The 16,475-nt window shown below is 36.6% G+C and overlaps 1 protein-coding gene across 1 annotated transcript in view; it reads right to left on the bottom strand.

Annotated features, from left to right (window-relative positions):
• Sec16 (Secretory 16) overlaps nt 1–16,468 on the bottom strand; it is a 106,145-nt gene extending 89,677 nt beyond the window's left edge. The window contains exons 1-13 of the mRNA XM_011313753.1: nt 16,283–16,468; nt 15,344–15,433; nt 14,973–15,105; nt 14,363–14,893; nt 13,871–13,927; nt 10,120–13,790; nt 9,649–9,752; nt 7,534–9,278; nt 7,076–7,108; nt 5,268–5,504; nt 4,794–5,166; nt 4,628–4,707; nt 3,976–4,020 (exon numbers count right to left, since the gene is read on the bottom strand). Of these exons, the coding sequence (XP_011312055.1) occupies nt 3,991–4,020; nt 4,628–4,707; nt 4,794–5,166; nt 5,268–5,504; nt 7,076–7,108; nt 7,534–9,278; nt 9,649–9,752; nt 10,120–13,790; nt 13,871–13,876 (6,279 nt within the window). The 5' untranslated portion in view covers nt 13,877–13,927; nt 14,363–14,893; nt 14,973–15,105; nt 15,344–15,433; nt 16,283–16,468 and the 3' untranslated portion in view covers nt 3,976–3,990. The remainder of the gene's footprint in view (nt 1–3,975; nt 4,021–4,627; nt 4,708–4,793; nt 5,167–5,267; nt 5,505–7,075; nt 7,109–7,533; nt 9,279–9,648; nt 9,753–10,119; nt 13,791–13,870; nt 13,928–14,362; nt 14,894–14,972; nt 15,106–15,343; nt 15,434–16,282) is intronic.
• Between the last annotated feature and the right edge of the window lie 7 nt (nt 16,469–16,475).

The raw sequence follows: 16,475 nt of genomic DNA, 5'->3' as shown, positions 1-16,475 counted from the left end.
GTGGGGAGACTTATTTCTTCTGGCAGTGAAGAAAAATAGTTAATTCTATCGGTTAAACTAATAACTTTATAACCTCACAACCCTTCAATTGTTCTATCAATGTTGAACTAATTGACCATTAAAATTTCCTATAATTGCCTGTATCCTCTAATTGTTTATGTGTTTATTGATCGATTTTATATTCTATCCAGAGGTATTAACATAGTTATGATGGAATTTTAGTTTGAAACATCCACCGCTTGTGTGTTCCCAAATCCACCAGAACTCATGCTATTCCACGCCCCCTAACGAGTGAAAAAAAAGTTTTAAGTTGGAAAAACGCACCCCTGTGATCTATACACAAATTTGAAAAATATCGTGTGCCTCACGGAAATAAAGTATTTTCTCCCTAGAGGCACAATATACCATTTAACCAATTAAAATTCTTTCAGTATTTGGACTGGCGATCCATCCAGGAATTCAAAACAGCAGGCGTTTATAGGTATTCATTCAATATTTCGTTCTTGAGTTATCCACTTGAATTTATATTTCAGCCGAATGATTTCCAAAACCCACATGCTTTAGTAGAAATTTACGCGAGATCCGTGCTTAACATCTCCTATTTACCATTTTTGAAAATATTATTGTACTGATCATTCAATTATCTTGGAATCCATTCAGCCGGTAATAAGTAGGAGCATACAAAAATAATTGCCAAATCTTTCGATAATACGATTTTATGCCATCGGTGCCCGTAATCACGCGATTCTAACCTCGCTTCGCTCGGTTAAATCGCGGATTCCGGGCGCAATGACATAAAATTTTGTATGAAACGTGTGCGTAATATATTTTTCGACTCGTGGGATTGTAAAACTCGCCTTCGGCTCGTGTTACAAACCTCCCACGAGTCAAAAAATATATTACGCACGTGTTGCATAATATACTATTGTTATATCGAAAGTTCGATCACGACTGCTTAATTCATCCCCAAAATTTTGGTAAATCTAATAAATTTTGACTCAAGCAAAGAGATGATCGATTGAAATATTATTCAAAGAGTTCGCCACATGAGATTTTGATGGTTCCCTTTGTATTCAGATTACGGGATAAAATAACAAGCATATTTTTTTAATATTCTTCATTCTCACGAACAAACTTTTCCATCTTCATTGAATTCGCGATTCCTCAACTATGGATTTTGTATCATTCAAATTTCGAATTTGCGCCATGTCTCTGGGATAACGTGCCCTCATTTCCTCCACTGTGCGACTTTACGTTTCAATGATTTACCACCCGCATGTCATTCGATTTCCGGATGACTGGACCCAAGCTAGAAATTGGAGTATTATCAACAGTGGGATTGAATGTGTTGCGAACATTCAAAGATGTAAAATGGAAACTCAACTCTATCCAATTGGAGTCTAAATTCAATTTTAGAAAACAAAGAATGAAATATAAAAAGGCTTCTTTTTAAAAGTTTTCCTCTCGTATACCCTTGCGGGTCTTTCCGATGTAGTCCCTTCCCACCCTTAACCCTTTCTATTGCATTCGCCAAAGGGAGGGAAAAACCTCATTTGAGGAAAAAAACCTGGTACAGTTATCCTTTTGACATGACTACCGCTCAGCAGTTAAGTTAAGCAGTTAAGCTGTGACAGAGCACTATCAATTTTGACCTCCGGTGCCCGGGATCGAGCACTCTACGGCCAGTACCGCCGATACTTTTCTTTTTAATTAAAAGAAATTTCTGAAATCCGCTAAAAAAACATTGATAATTTTTTGTAAAAACGCGCGACGAACCAGTTTTGTGTAGTGCACACAGAAAACGCTATACTTAAAATACGAGAGTTAAAACCTAATTTACGGGATTTCTGATCTGGTACATTACGACATTGAAAACGTAATTTATGCACTATAACCACGTAAATTACGCCCACAAAGTCGTAAATTACGGCTTTTGCTCCGTAAATTACGATCGTTATGTCGTCAATTATGAGGCCGATCGCGTAAATTACGGTTCCAAACCCGTCAATAACGTAGACCTATCCCGTGAATTACAACCTCAAACCCGTAATTTACAGGGTCGAATCTTGTAATACACAAGATGGATCCACATAATTTATGAATTCGAAATTATAATTTACGGGATCGATCTCATAATGTAGGGGTTTAGGTTGTAAATTATGCAACCCACCCGCTTAATTGATAGTCTCTTTCCCGTACCTTATGACATCTGAATTATCTAAAATCTGTGATTGGGATTGCAAACGGAACGACACATATTAGAACAACTTTTTCGGGCAGCATCAAATCTTCATGGTTCAGAATATTTTGGGTCATCTGAACATGACTTTCAGTGACTTTTTTTCCAATATTTTTCCAAAAGATATTTAAAAATTACAAAAATGGTGAAAATGACCAAATTTTAGTAAATTTGAGAAATTTTACGGAAGCCATGGAGGATAGCTTCTTATTTCTCTTAGAATTTGTCGTCTTCAATTCTTTTCACCGTTCCGTGCTGTTTCCCACATTTTCTAAATTCGCTCTGGGCGTAATTTACGTAGTTTTAGCGCGTAATCTATATTTTCAATCGCGTAATATACGTGATCAAAAATTCCGTAAATGACGTTTCAAATCCCGTATTTTAAGTATAGTGTTTTCTGTGTGTGGTTTGCCCTGAAATATTTTGGAAAATAAATAAAAATGAAAGAGAGCATCAAAGAAATGTTGTATATGATGAAAAAAAATAGTTGAAGGAAAGTCAAGGTTCTTGGCCCGGATTTCTTCACCGTACCGTCTCTGTCAAACTTCATAGCATCAATTTGATTCACCATGTCCTACTCCGCGCCAAGAACTTCTTCCTTCAACTATTTTTTTTCATCATACAGAACTTTGCTTGATGCTCTTTTTCATGTCTATTTATGTTTCAAAGATTTTCAGAGCAAACCACTACATTAAATGTATTCTTCACGCATTTTTTGCATTTTTTTTTCGTAATGACATACTCGACTGAACGTGTGCAACATTTGATTCCGTTGAGGTGAATGGCCAATGAGATATGGGGTTATGCAGGAAAAATCTTCCACATGAAATTGGCTGGAATCTTACTCTCGGCAACTCACTTTTGGAGTATCACCTCTTTTATTAAAAAAAATTTTTTAAAGAATAGAGCATATAATCTGTCAGACATTGTCATGTTCTGGGAAAAAGCATGATATTCTGACATATTCTACCGAAAACGTAATCAAATGGCACACGAGGAGAGCAAACTCGGAAACCATATGAGAAATACCAAATTTAATAAAAATTTGTAAAATGATTACTGACTTTTTGATTGAAAATTACTACAGAGGGATGGGTTATGGGACAGGCATGGTTTTGAGACGAATTCATGGACAGGTTTAAAAATGATAATACATTGAATAAAAATCGACTGTAAAAGGAATAATTAGATCTCTCCACGGTGTATCATTCTCTGACATGCCGGTTCCAAAAACACACAGTTCTCCGACCAGTTCGGACTGGATATGTAAAATTCTGGCACGTTTTAACATATTCTCATACAGTGAGACACATTCTAACAATTTTTTTTACTGAAAAACTTACCAAAATCTTTTAGAATTTTCCGTTTTCTATCATAACTTAACAGAATCTGTTGACCTGATTTCTACGAAGAAATGTCCAAATGCATAACTGACGCTGAATTGCCATCATTGGAATTAGTATTAATATAATTAATATATTATCAAATATGACCACAGAGAATCATAATGAGGTTTCTTGTACTTTGATGGACTTCATACGGTTTATTAACATAACCTCATTTCGAGGCTTAAATCATACCTCAACAAATGAGCACAGAGAAATACTAATACTCTAGAACCAAATAAATGAGAGACAACAGCAAATAGCAAACATTACCAGAAATAAGTTCCAATGAATCAGAGGAAATACAAAACATGAAGATTAAAAAAGAATTGATAACGAATTTTTTCTTACTGGTGACAATAAATGTTATTTCGGTCCTGCCTTGTCGCTGTCCATCTGTTTGCAAAAAAAACACAGATAAAATCGTTAAAGGATGTTCTTCACTCGTCTATGGTCAAAATTCATGTCTTTTTTTGTCAAATTATGGATGGATTTATATAAACAAATTCAATGTTTTTGCGTTTTGTCATTATTTGATGAGGCACGAAGTTTTGCAATAGTGCCATTATGTTCATGCATTTTCTCTACGGTTTTGTGATTTTTTTTTTAAGTTTAGAAAAAAACGATGAAAAATTTTTGCACCACTTTGAAACTTCGTGAGTTATTAAATAATGAAAAACCGCAAAATCATTATATTTTTAAAAACTAATTCCATCGATAATTTGCCAAAAAACATTTAAAAACGTAAATTTTGACTATAGATGGGTGTAGGACACCCTTAAATATACAGACAAACCAAAAAACCAAACTACTAGATTAGGTTATTATAGAATATGTAGTAATAGAAAAAAAACATAGAGATAGATATGAACTAATAATGGAGAGGCACTAAACGTGACCATAAAAGTAAAATATTATTCATATCAATGAAAAATCATCCAAGGTAGATGTAGACGGGGAAAAACATCAAAAGTAGCAATGATAAAATATATTATGAACTTACTCCGTGAGGAGCATTTTCCTGCGGAGGAATTGAAGTTGTCATTGGTGTCAAGAAATTTAAAGGGGCCTTAGGATCGTTAACTGAAACAATAAAAATTTTTATTCTGAAAAGATTGATGTGGTATAGTATGATTTTTGTGCATTAAGTAGTGTAATTGAGTTCTTACCAGAAGCAGGAATGAACATTTGTGGCGATGAGGCAGCCATTGGTACAAGTGGCGAAGTAGCTGGTGTAGGAATCGACGGAATGTTTCCTTTAGCTACATTAGGATTCATTACATCGATGTAGTTGGCTCGCATCCCTCTGCCTTTCTGCAGCTTAAACATATTATTTCCACCTATCATTTTTGAGGAATTCGGAGTTGTGGCTTCTTCACTGTTGAATATATTGGGCGCTTGTTGGGAGTGATTGAGAAATTCCACTTGTGATGGCTGAAAAGACATGTCTGTAGCTTTTGGAGGAGGAGCAAGATTTAGAGAGGCACTCTCGTTGCCCTCATCTTTATTCGTCCATTTTTTAGCAATGGGATCCCATATAATCTTCAATTGGAAGAAAACATGAATTAATGAAAAAAAACAAACTACACATTTGAAAAACTTATTATTCAGTTAAGTGGAAAAAGTAGAATAAAAATCCTCACTGTTGGATTGCTATCATCTGGTAGTATCATTTGATTTCTCGGTTTAGGGGTCAGTTTACTAAAGAAACCACCAAACCAGGAGCCACTGCTTGCTGTAGAGTTTTTCTTCTCATTTGGTTTTCCACTTGTTTTACACTCCACCGACTTTTTTGAATTTAATGGTTCCATTGCATCTAATTCTTCAAGTGGATCATATTGCTTGTCCGATGACGGCCCCATCGATATTCGTGGCTGAGGCTAAAATGAAAGACACGGATAATCATCGTTAATTAATTTCAGCAAAGTCTGTCTATGCATACTGTTAAGGACGTCTGTCACTAGGGCAGCTTGATAACATGCTAATATTGTTCAAAATTCATTCCACAACTCAATGCCATAACAGCAAGCAACGGCAAACCTTGCCATTATTTGATAGAAATCCTAAATACGACTGATTTTTCAAATAAATTGTAATCCTTTTGTAATTCAAGAAGATTATTCATCAAGAATCTTTTTTTTTATTAGCTCTAATATCTTCTCTCAATATTAGTACAATATTCAATTACATTGCCACTTTTTGGAAAATAATATTTATATTTTACATCTCGTTTAACATTGAATTATCACAACGATGAGAGGATGTGAGAGAAGCTTTTTAATACATTTTTGTAAGAAGAATTTAAACCACAATAAAGTGTCTGCGATCCCTTTCCTCCTAAAATCAATGGTTGTTTAAACAAAGCATCAATCAAGTGTTTGATGAATATAACTTATTGCGATTCACTGCTTCCGATATTATTATCTTTACTTCTTTTCAATTGCGAAAATACAGTCCAATATCATACAAATAAACATTCTGTAATAATTCCAATTTACTCAATCTCTAAATACGAATAGATGGATTTTTATTTATTCTAAAGCGGACAGTCGATATTAAAAGTTTTTGAGATTCGCTTCGAACGAGTAGAACAACCTCTACCTTCATATAAATCATTTTTTTCACTTTGACAAGGAGCGTCGATATCGAAGGTGCCTCCAAAAATGATGGGCCTGTAGGACAAGTTTCGTGAGTCCAATGACTGGACATTATGAGACCACGCGTCCACCGTATCACAAATAATGTCTCTTCTTCTCATATCAGCAACCCTGCCAATCGAACTTCTGTCTTGACACTTGGAATGATTGTCGTGGATTTCCTCTTTACTATAAATTTTAATTGGAAGATAATTTGATCTATAGTTAGAATCTTCAGATTTCATCAATGAGTCAAAGGTTGATCGATTGAACTGGATATCTAAATCGGTTGGGTTCCAACTCCTTCTCATTTTGATTTGACATTTATTCATAAAATTTTCCCGTTCATTATCTTCTAAGTTTTCGCCATCTTCATCTCCATTAACGCCAGTTGAACTCACACGATCAGTATCTTTATCACTATTATCAGGCGCTTTGACCTTCAGCTTACATTTCAAAAACTTTGGAGGATGAGCTGGTGGTGGTTTTGTGTACTTTGGATGAACTCTCTTATATTTACTCACTGGTAAATCTTTTGTATCCAAGACTTTCGGGTACGAGGCTATAATTTTTGGATACTTGATAGTTTTTTTATAATGCTTTGGCATACCAGTCATTAAACTAGCGCCAGCATGAAGTGGATATAAATACGGAGGATCCATTTGTATATTCTCGAGTGGCTCTGACAAGTCATTGGGACTTGATTTATTTGTGCAATATGTTTTACGACGTCGTAAGATACTAACACAATATGGACTTGAGAGTTTCCATTCACCATAGCAATTATAATCCGACGAAAGAATGTGACTACTTACACCGGGTGCTGTGGGCTTTTCCTCCTTCTCAGACTGACGTCGTAGGAGAGCATGAATAAATAATCAAGAAAATCAATTTATGTGAGCATATTTACTCAGAAAAGTGGTATTTTGAGAAATCCCCAAGAGACTTTTGTTGGACACTGCAGTATTAAACAGCGCTGGTGTGCACAAATAAGATGTTGAGCAGCTTGTTTTAAATTGACGACTTTCACAAATGCGTTTGGAGGCCCTGTTCTTGATTTGCAAACTTATGCCAACGCAAAAAAAATATGATTTTACAATGAGTAATATAAAATAATATTTTAAATAGAGTGACAGCTGTGCTACAACAATGTCTCTTGGTAAATTGGCGTAAAAAAAACACGAAATATTTTAGGAAATTACCGGTTGGGGATTACAACATGAAAAACTTTGTTCTCGTGATTACTGAAATTTCCCATTAATTAACAACTCACCTCATAATTCCATGCATTATTCGGTTGGGCGGAATCCACATCAATCTGTTCACTTTGATGATTCTGAGCCTGATCACCCTGCTCAAGCTGCCAGTCATTGAATTCTTCATGATTATATATCTGTTGTTGAGTCCAATAACCCTGATGAGGTTGTTGAGGAACTAATTGCGGTTGATTGGATTGATAATTATTTTTATCTACACTGCTTCCAGCATATTGAATATTATCATGGTTCAGCAGCGGTTGCCATTGCCCTTGATTACTGTCCACGGAAGATATCTCCATCGTTGAGATCGCAGCATTTCCGTATTCTGGAGGATTTGAAGAATAAACCCATTGATTCTGCTGTGTGTTCTGTTGCATTTCAATTTGTTCTTGATTCAGTTGCGTTTCGTGAGGACCATCTTTCATAAGTTCTCCCGTTTCATATTTAATAACCAGTTCTGATAAATTATCGAGCCAAGTTAGGGATACTCCATTCTCGGTTGAATCCTTAAAAACCGGATCATGGAATTTCAATCGTTCACTCAATTTATAGATATCAGCGATAAAGGTGGGTTTAAATTTAGAAGGAGTATTCACAATGTTTATGGCTATTTGCTCGAGATAAAGTAGACCCTTTTCTACCAATCCATAATCAATCATGTTCAGAGCATTCTCGAATTTAAAGGTCTGAAGAGCCATTATCATAAATGAAGGCTCACTGAGACTTCTTGCATATTCATAAATTTCAGTCAACATAACTGCTTCGAGTGTCACAAAATCCGCATAATGCTTGTTATGATTGGCCCCAATCAATACTATTTTTGTTCCTAATTTTCCATAATTTCCAAAATCTATTTCAGCAAGAATGTAACAAAAATGGGCAGCATAAAGGTCTCCGCGTGCAGCCAGAGTGTCTCCCATAGTGCTAATTGACCTGTGATTAATTTCTGGATTTCCTGAGGTGTTTGATATTATCATGGCAAGATGGGGCCGCCAGTCATCCCATTTACAGTCAGCAATGCACGTGACACTGGCGGGTACTCGACCAGAATGCAGCTGATAAAGTGTTTGAAGGGGATCTTGAGGTGATAAACTGTTTGCAAATCGTGTCATTACTGTGGCATGAGTACGTTTCTCTAATTTGCTAGCTAGGAACAACGCGTGACCCCATAATCCTTCACTCATTGCATATTCTAGAGCTTCTTGAATAAGACCATTAAGCAAAGTCTTTCGGAATTCATTTGTTATCTGCTCCACTGTTTGCTTTGATTGTTGTTGTGATTCAATTTGTTTCGAGAAAAGATGAGTTTCGTCTGGTGATTCATTTCCAGAAGTACTAGAATTCGGACAGACAGTTGACGACTGTTGAGTAAATTCCTGTTCTTTGCTCTGTGTACTTGCGTTTGCGTCGTAAGGGTACGACTCTTTGTTGCGTAGCAAAAGAGCTGCAATATCAACTCCGACCACGTTTCCATTCTGTTGGATAAGCATAATCATTAGTTGATAGAGGAGTACATAAGAAGCCCGATCGATGACTTTGTCATTGGCAGCTGCTTTATTTATTTTGCTTTCGCAATATTCAATTATTGTCTTCTTGTGGGTTACTCCTTTTATTAGAGGTCCTGGATAGCTACGAAGCTCACGAACGATAGGATCGTGGAGAAGTACGCCGTCTATGCTAACTATGTCAACTTTAGCTCTTTCTCCCTCAGTTGGGTAACTTGCATGAACGTACATTAATGATCCAATGGAGAAGAGTCCTGCGAATAATTTCATAGATTTAATTTCGCTATATTTCTTGTCATTTCATGGAGCTTAATTCCATACACTCATCCGAAAACAATTCCAATTCTTGTTCTTCTTTTCGTTAATATTACAATACATACTCTGCAAACTTTATTAATAAGTCTTCAATTATGATACGGCCTATAGTGCCCACACTTGTCTTCGTTTTCAGAATTATTTACAAGCATTGACACATCAAACAGAATTTTTTTAGCATTATCTACTTTGAAACTCATTTGAAAAAAAATCGGAATGCTAGGGTAGATCAATCATTTACGTCACACAGAATATATATGTCATAGATCGATAATTATTAATTGTCGATGTTTACGTATGAAAAATTACCTTGAGCATGGGATGTTGAGAATTTAGTTGGCGTCATACGGGATGTGATTCTTGAGTCCTCTATCAACGATATATCGCCTGCCATAAGTTTTCCGCTTGCAGTTCTAGTGAAAGCAATATAACATTTACATATTTAAAACAATGAATAATCCAAGTTCAGTCAGGATTTTACTTAATAAGAGCGGGATGAAAATTTTTTACCAATGAATATATAGGAAAAAATTCCCGCCGTATAATTTTGGCCAGAAATAGTAAAAAAAACACGGAATCCGGAAATTTGGGAGTCGATTTTTATTCAATACATTAAGATTTTGCGCGCTGTCCATCAACTCATCCCCAGAATCATACCTGTTTCATAACCCATCCCCCCACGGTATGCAATTTACTATTAAGGAATCAATTTCAAATATATAATTCGAGAAGAAAATATAATGAAGGGTCTAACCATACACCAATGAAATAATTTTTTACCTGTCATCGCATGAACTTTGTCCAGAGTGCACACTAGCCCTATCTTCTGAATAATTGGCCAGTGTCTGTGAGAGTTTCGGTTGTAATTGCTGATGATGAGGATGATTAAGATAATATTTATTATACCATTCTATGTATGCCGCTGGATTTGTTCTTCTCAAATTTTCGAGATATGCATAATAGTTAGCATTATAATTAACTCCATAATCATACCCTGCATATCCATTATTGTAGCCATAATATGGATCTCGCGGTCTAAGATAATAATCTCTCTCACGATCATTATAAGAAGATCGGCTTGAGGGTCTTGAACTTCGCGAATAAGGATCGTCGTAGTACTCCCTTCTGTGATCACGATCATACTCATCAAACCTTCGCCTTCTCCGATCGGAATCAGGAAAATCTCGAATTCGTGGATCTCTTATGTCTCTTCCATCTCTCATATAATAATCTCTTACGTCTCGCTCTCTATCTCTACGCCTATTGTCATCAGACCTGTCTCGCTGATTTCTAAGTTCATCTCGTTTCCCCACAGGTCTACTATCCCTTTCTTCTTCACTTCTGCCTCTCCCTCTCCGTCCGGGATCATCATTATCCTCAACCCTGTGTCCACGATCTCCATTTCTGTACGAGGCATCCCTACGATCTAGATCCTCTCTAGAATTATAAGGTCGGTCATAATCAGGACGCCGACGATCGTAATAATAATCTTCGTCAAATTCTCTGTCTCTGTCATGCTCATAATAATTCCTATCATAGCGACGCCGATTCTCCAGCGCTAAAGGACTAGAATCGCGTAAATCTCTGCGTTCTCGTCTCTCTCTGCTTTCATCTCGAGAGTTGCCCGACTCTTCATCATCACCATCCTCATAAGAGTCGCGACGTTTGGGGGATGCTGGAGAAATTGTCGTTTTCTCCTTGGTTGAGGCGCCAATAGCTTCTTCTCTAGTCTCCTGAATGTTCAGAACCGCGGAAATCGATGAATATTCCTGAGAACCAGTAACAACTCTATCATTTCTACCATCAGACTTGAGAGATTCAATGACAGTGGCATCTGTTGGAGATATTCCTCCAGGAATTCGTCTGATTCCATTATCCATATTAACCAAATCTAAGTGAGCGTCAATGTTATTCGTTCCAGTACCTGGAACTTGGCGGACCTTATTCGGTTCCAAATAAATTTGTGGAATCGGTTGAATAGGAGTTATTCTTTCCTGACCAGACGGATGGTTCCTAGGCTGCACAGGTGGGAGTGACTTCTCTCTACCAGATGGATCATTCCTTCGTTCTAGGGGATCAGGTTCAACACGACCAGTATCACGAATTAATCTATCATTCTCAAGACATTCTTGACCAGGTGGCATATCCCTACGTTCACCTGCCGTCGGTATTATGTATTGTTCCTGTCCAGTTGGATCATTCCTGGACTGTTCTGAATTACTAGATTGTCCAGGAACTTCTCTAAGAAATGGAATATCGTTGGGAACTTCATCATTATCTTCATCCTGATTGGGCGCTACACATTCTTGATCATGATGCGAGTCGGTCAATTCTCCAGTCTCAAGAAAAGTGTTTCGATCATTCGATGCAAATTCATAACTTTCAGAAGGTAGTAGTTCCTGCTCTATCGAAGGATGCTGAAAATGTGAAAGTTGAGACACAGACACAGTGTCGACCTCAGATCTTTGAAATTCGCTTCGTGTTTCCTCTCGAATGGCAATTAAATTGGATTCAGCAGGTGGTTGGATACTCGCACATGTATCGATTGAGGGTTCTGAAGTAGATACCTGAGGTGGTGTCCAGTCTCCTTGTAAGGGGAGATGTAGTTCACTGACACTGGAATTCCAAACATTTTGAGATGCCGAAGATAGTTGAGACACTTGGGTTGAACTATTATTATACCATTGATCATAATTCGTATGTTCAGAAATATTACCACGATCAATATTCTGATTTTGCATACTTCTTTGTTGTGGCGGTAGTACATCTTGTTCTTGAACTGGCCGAACAATATTTGTTGGTGGTATCGGTTTATTGGCCCTGGAAGTGGCTTCTAACGTACTAATCATCTGTATTCGAGAAGATTCATTGAACGATAAGTCTTGGGTCTGTGATGAAGATGGAGATGTAATAGTAGCCTGTTGAGATTTACTATTATTATTAGTACTATGCTGTTGTTCAACTGACTGAGCAGCCGAATAAGACAACTGGGAAGGTCGATGACTTTCGGGCATAACATTTTGGAAATGTAAGGGTTGAGTCTCAATCTGCTGATTGGAGAGTTTGTAGCTCTCGTTAATCGTTATTTGATTCATACTCGATGATAAATCATTTATACCAACGATATTATTGGCCTTTCTATGTTCGTTCACCGAATTATTGATCAATGAGCCTTCAAGAGGTTTTGCACTTGGCGGAACTAATGGTAACTGAGTATCACTGAGCTTAGAAACTGGAAGTGATGATGCCTCTGCTTCATGGGTAAAAGTAGTTCTGGATACTTGTGGTTGGGAAAAATGCATTGGATGTCCACCGTGTTGCCACTCTGCAGCAGCAATTTTATTTACGCCCTGAAGTGGATTTTCATGCAATTGGTTTCTTATTCCTCCTCTTGCATTCTCCCATTGTCGATTTGTCTGCGGGAGTTGCTGTGTTATCACTGTGAAAGCGACATTTGGAGGTAACAGGCTCTGACTGCTTGACGTAAGAGATGGAGAGTCGTCTAAAGTAATCATCTTTAAGTCTTCGGATTTTTGCATTAATAAATTATTTACACGGTTGAGTCGACAATTATCTGGCTCTTGAGATGCCTGGGCGCACTGATTATTTACTTTCCTTACAGAATTTTCTTCGGTAATCGAATTTTGCCAATCGATAGCTGGAGATGAGACAGCTGTAGATTGAACTTCATTATAGCTCGTTTCCTCAGAGGTTAAATTATATTTTTCTATTCGACTATCTCGTTCATATTCATTCATTTTTTCCAACTTATGCTGCTGGGCATAATGAAATCCAGTATTTTTACTCATGTCAAAGGATGTTGAATAAAATGGCTTATGCATAGTTTGTCCCCATAGGACCTGCTCATTATTTGCATTGAGTGCTGATGAACAACTAGAGAGTTGTGTGCTCGGAACAGTACAGGGAGATTGTAACCTTTGTTGTAGTTTTTCATCACAATTCGAATAGCGTGAGTACGGGTCTTGCGAAAAATTCGGTGTAGATACATGACTTCCAGTTCTGGGAAGATTTCCACCAGCTGAAGACAATATTTGTTGACGCGGAGGAACTGGTCTGTTATTCCCATTTGAATTATTGTGATAGTTATCCGGAAGAGGTGTCTGAATTGTTTGTCCTGAATTTAAATATTTCGAAACACCGGGCTCTTGCATATGTGTCTCATGGGTCTGATCTACACTCCAATTCCAAGCATCATTTCCGTTATCGAGATTGTCATTTCCCCAGTCCCAAGGGTCCCCGGCCTTGTTCGGTTGGCTTGAAATCTCAGCGTATTGAGGAGGTTGCAAAACATTACTTTGAATTGTTGTTGAAATTTCTCTAGGCTGTATTTCACCTGGCATTTGAGGCTGCACTGACTTATTCTGCGTGCCATAATTTGCTACTGCTAGAGGATCAACGCGCGGTCTGCCTGGCCGTGCTCGATATGGATTCTTCAACAATAGAAAAAACAAGAGATCAATAACTCATTATCGGTGGAATGAATTTTTTCAATGAGTTTCGAATTACTTACATTCATCGTAGTAGCCTTCGATTTTTTTCTTTTCAAATTGTATATTTTTTATTTTTTCTGCAAAAAACAACGAAAGAATGTTATCGGAGTTACAACAATTGTTTCTATATTGAGAGGGCTCAAAAGGCACAGCCAATTGCAATATTTTGATCCATTGTCTAGGCTTATGTAATTAAAAGAAATAACAAAGCAGGGACTAAACTCCAAAATTGAGTTTGGAAAATCGGAAAGTCGCCAGACTGTCAAGTACGACAATTTATGATAATTTAGTCAGCCAAAAGCTGTTTTATGGAAAATATTCGGATCACTGTCTACTGGCAAAGAAACTGTGTTATCTATATTAATTTTCAGGAACATTGACAGTTGATTGAGTTGATGCAAGTGATAATTTCACAAAACATAGATTGTCATTTATCGCACTATAATTGTGGAAATATTACTCGTGAGAGTGAATAATTAATTAAATTTATTACGACACATATCGAGACTTACCTCCAAATTGTGTCAGTCATTGGTAACCCTATGCCATTCACCGAAATGATTGTCAGTAAAACTCTATTTCGAATAATGGCAGAATAACCATTAACCACGTTTCAACACTTTACAAATGATGGAAATATTACAGGTGTTTCCTTCCGGTTTCGAATACGAACATTCATTAAATATCAACAAATATGTTAGGAAAATTAACTTTTATCGTGAAGCGGACATGTTTTCACGTCACTAGTCACATAGTAATTTTTTTGTAACATGAGTGGTTGGGGCAAATTTCACTCACTTATGTAGTGTAACAGCTGTATTGAGTAGCAACAAAAATTTGAGAACGAGGTAACTTGGACAAACTAAAGGAGAAATTTATTAGGGTATAAAAACGCAATTGTAGAAAGACAAAAGCGAATAAGGATTTCAGATAATGGGCGCGACTATGGTCTTGTCTTTTGCCTCCACGCAGGTTTTTTTGACGTGTTTCCCCTATGCTGCTACTTCTCACAGCTCCCACCTTTTAGTAGCGGCGCTTCAATACTAAGGCAGAGATAAGGTATGATACAGGGAGGTATTGCCAAGCTTTGATGTCGCCGACACCAAAACAGGGGACAAGTACCTTCAGACGTCGTACGTAGCGCTGTATAACGCCTTCTCCTTCATGTGCGTTTCGTAGCTCCGAGAAGTTATCAACTTATTATTATAATTAATTATTCCGCACATGCCCAATCGTTTGAAGGTCCTTTGCAGGTCTATGATAGAAAAGAATTATTGTTTGATCAATCATCGTTTTTTTTTAATGAATTTTTCAAAAAAATGAAATATTTCTACGGAAGTTATCACCTTTTTTTTGTTAAATTTAACCCTAGAATGTTTAATGACCGATCAAACGATCGAGGATCGTTTGCAGGTCAATGATAGATGAAAATTAACGTTTGATCGATAATAATCGGTTTTTAATGATTTTTTTTAAATAATTAAAATTTTTACCGGAATTTGGCCTCCAACTTTTGGTAATTAAATAAATAAATTATTTGGACCAAGTGAATCGTTTGCAGGTGGTTTGTAGGTCAATGATAGCTGAAAATTAACGTTTGATCGATAATAATCGATTTTTAATGATTTTTTTTAAATAATTAAAATTTATACCAGAATTTAGCCCCCAACTTTTTGTAATTAAATAAATGAATGATTTGGACCGAGTTAATCGTTTGCAGGTGGTTTGTAGGTCAGTGATAGGTGAAAATTAGCGTTTGATCGATAATAATTGATTTGTAATGATTTTTTTTACATAATTAAATATTCAACTGGAAGTTCGTCCCCAACTTCTTGTAATTTCAATGATAGGCAGTCAAGTGCCTAATCAATTGATGCGGAATCGTTTGTAGGTGAATAATAGATGATCTCTACTCCACCCCAATCGATTGATTCCACATTAGTTGATGAAAATCGTTTTGGAGTAATTGGGTCACATCATGACGGAGGGGGAGCAGTCGCCATGTTGAATCTAACGGGGAATGAGCCGATCATCTGTCTGTCCATAGAATTGGGAAATGGAGAAGTTCTCTGCCCCAAAACCCCCTTTATTGAGGAATTTACTAGTTGAAGAATTGTTGTTGAGCAAATGAAATCAATCTGTCAGTGATATTAAATTTTATCACATATTCATGTGTATAGATCTACTCCGAGTGGAAATACTCTGAAGTACTCGCATACATGAAACTTATTATATGATTTCTCTATTAACTTATTAGTTTATACTTAGTTTATAGTCATATCTGGAATTTTTACTGCTTCTAACATGATTTTTTGAAAATATTGCGAAAATGTAAAGGGTTTTTGCAAAAAAAGTGTAAAGGAACTAAAATGATATTAAATATTGCTGAATTACTAATACAATTTAATATATTACTTGTCTTCATGTCGTACCTTTAATTTTTCATTATTTTTACCAAAACTGATTGAATTTATTTTAGTTTGCAACATACTGTACGTGATTCACCTAGTAAAGCTGATTCTGAATGAAAAGTTTCATCGAAAACTGAATTTCATTAATTTCTTCGTTCTGGTCTAAAGACTGCCTCCTTAACAACCATCGGCAAAATATTTATAATAAACTTGT

This window comes from Fopius arisanus, unplaced genomic scaffold (genome assembly GCF_000806365.1).
Source record: "Fopius arisanus strain USDA-PBARC FA_bdor unplaced genomic scaffold, ASM80636v1 scaffold00128, whole genome shotgun sequence".
NCBI classification, from domain to species: domain Eukaryota; kingdom Metazoa; phylum Arthropoda; class Insecta; order Hymenoptera; family Braconidae; genus Fopius; species Fopius arisanus.
Note: the sequence above shows the minus strand (reverse complement) of the source record. Positions and strands in the feature narration are given on the sequence as shown.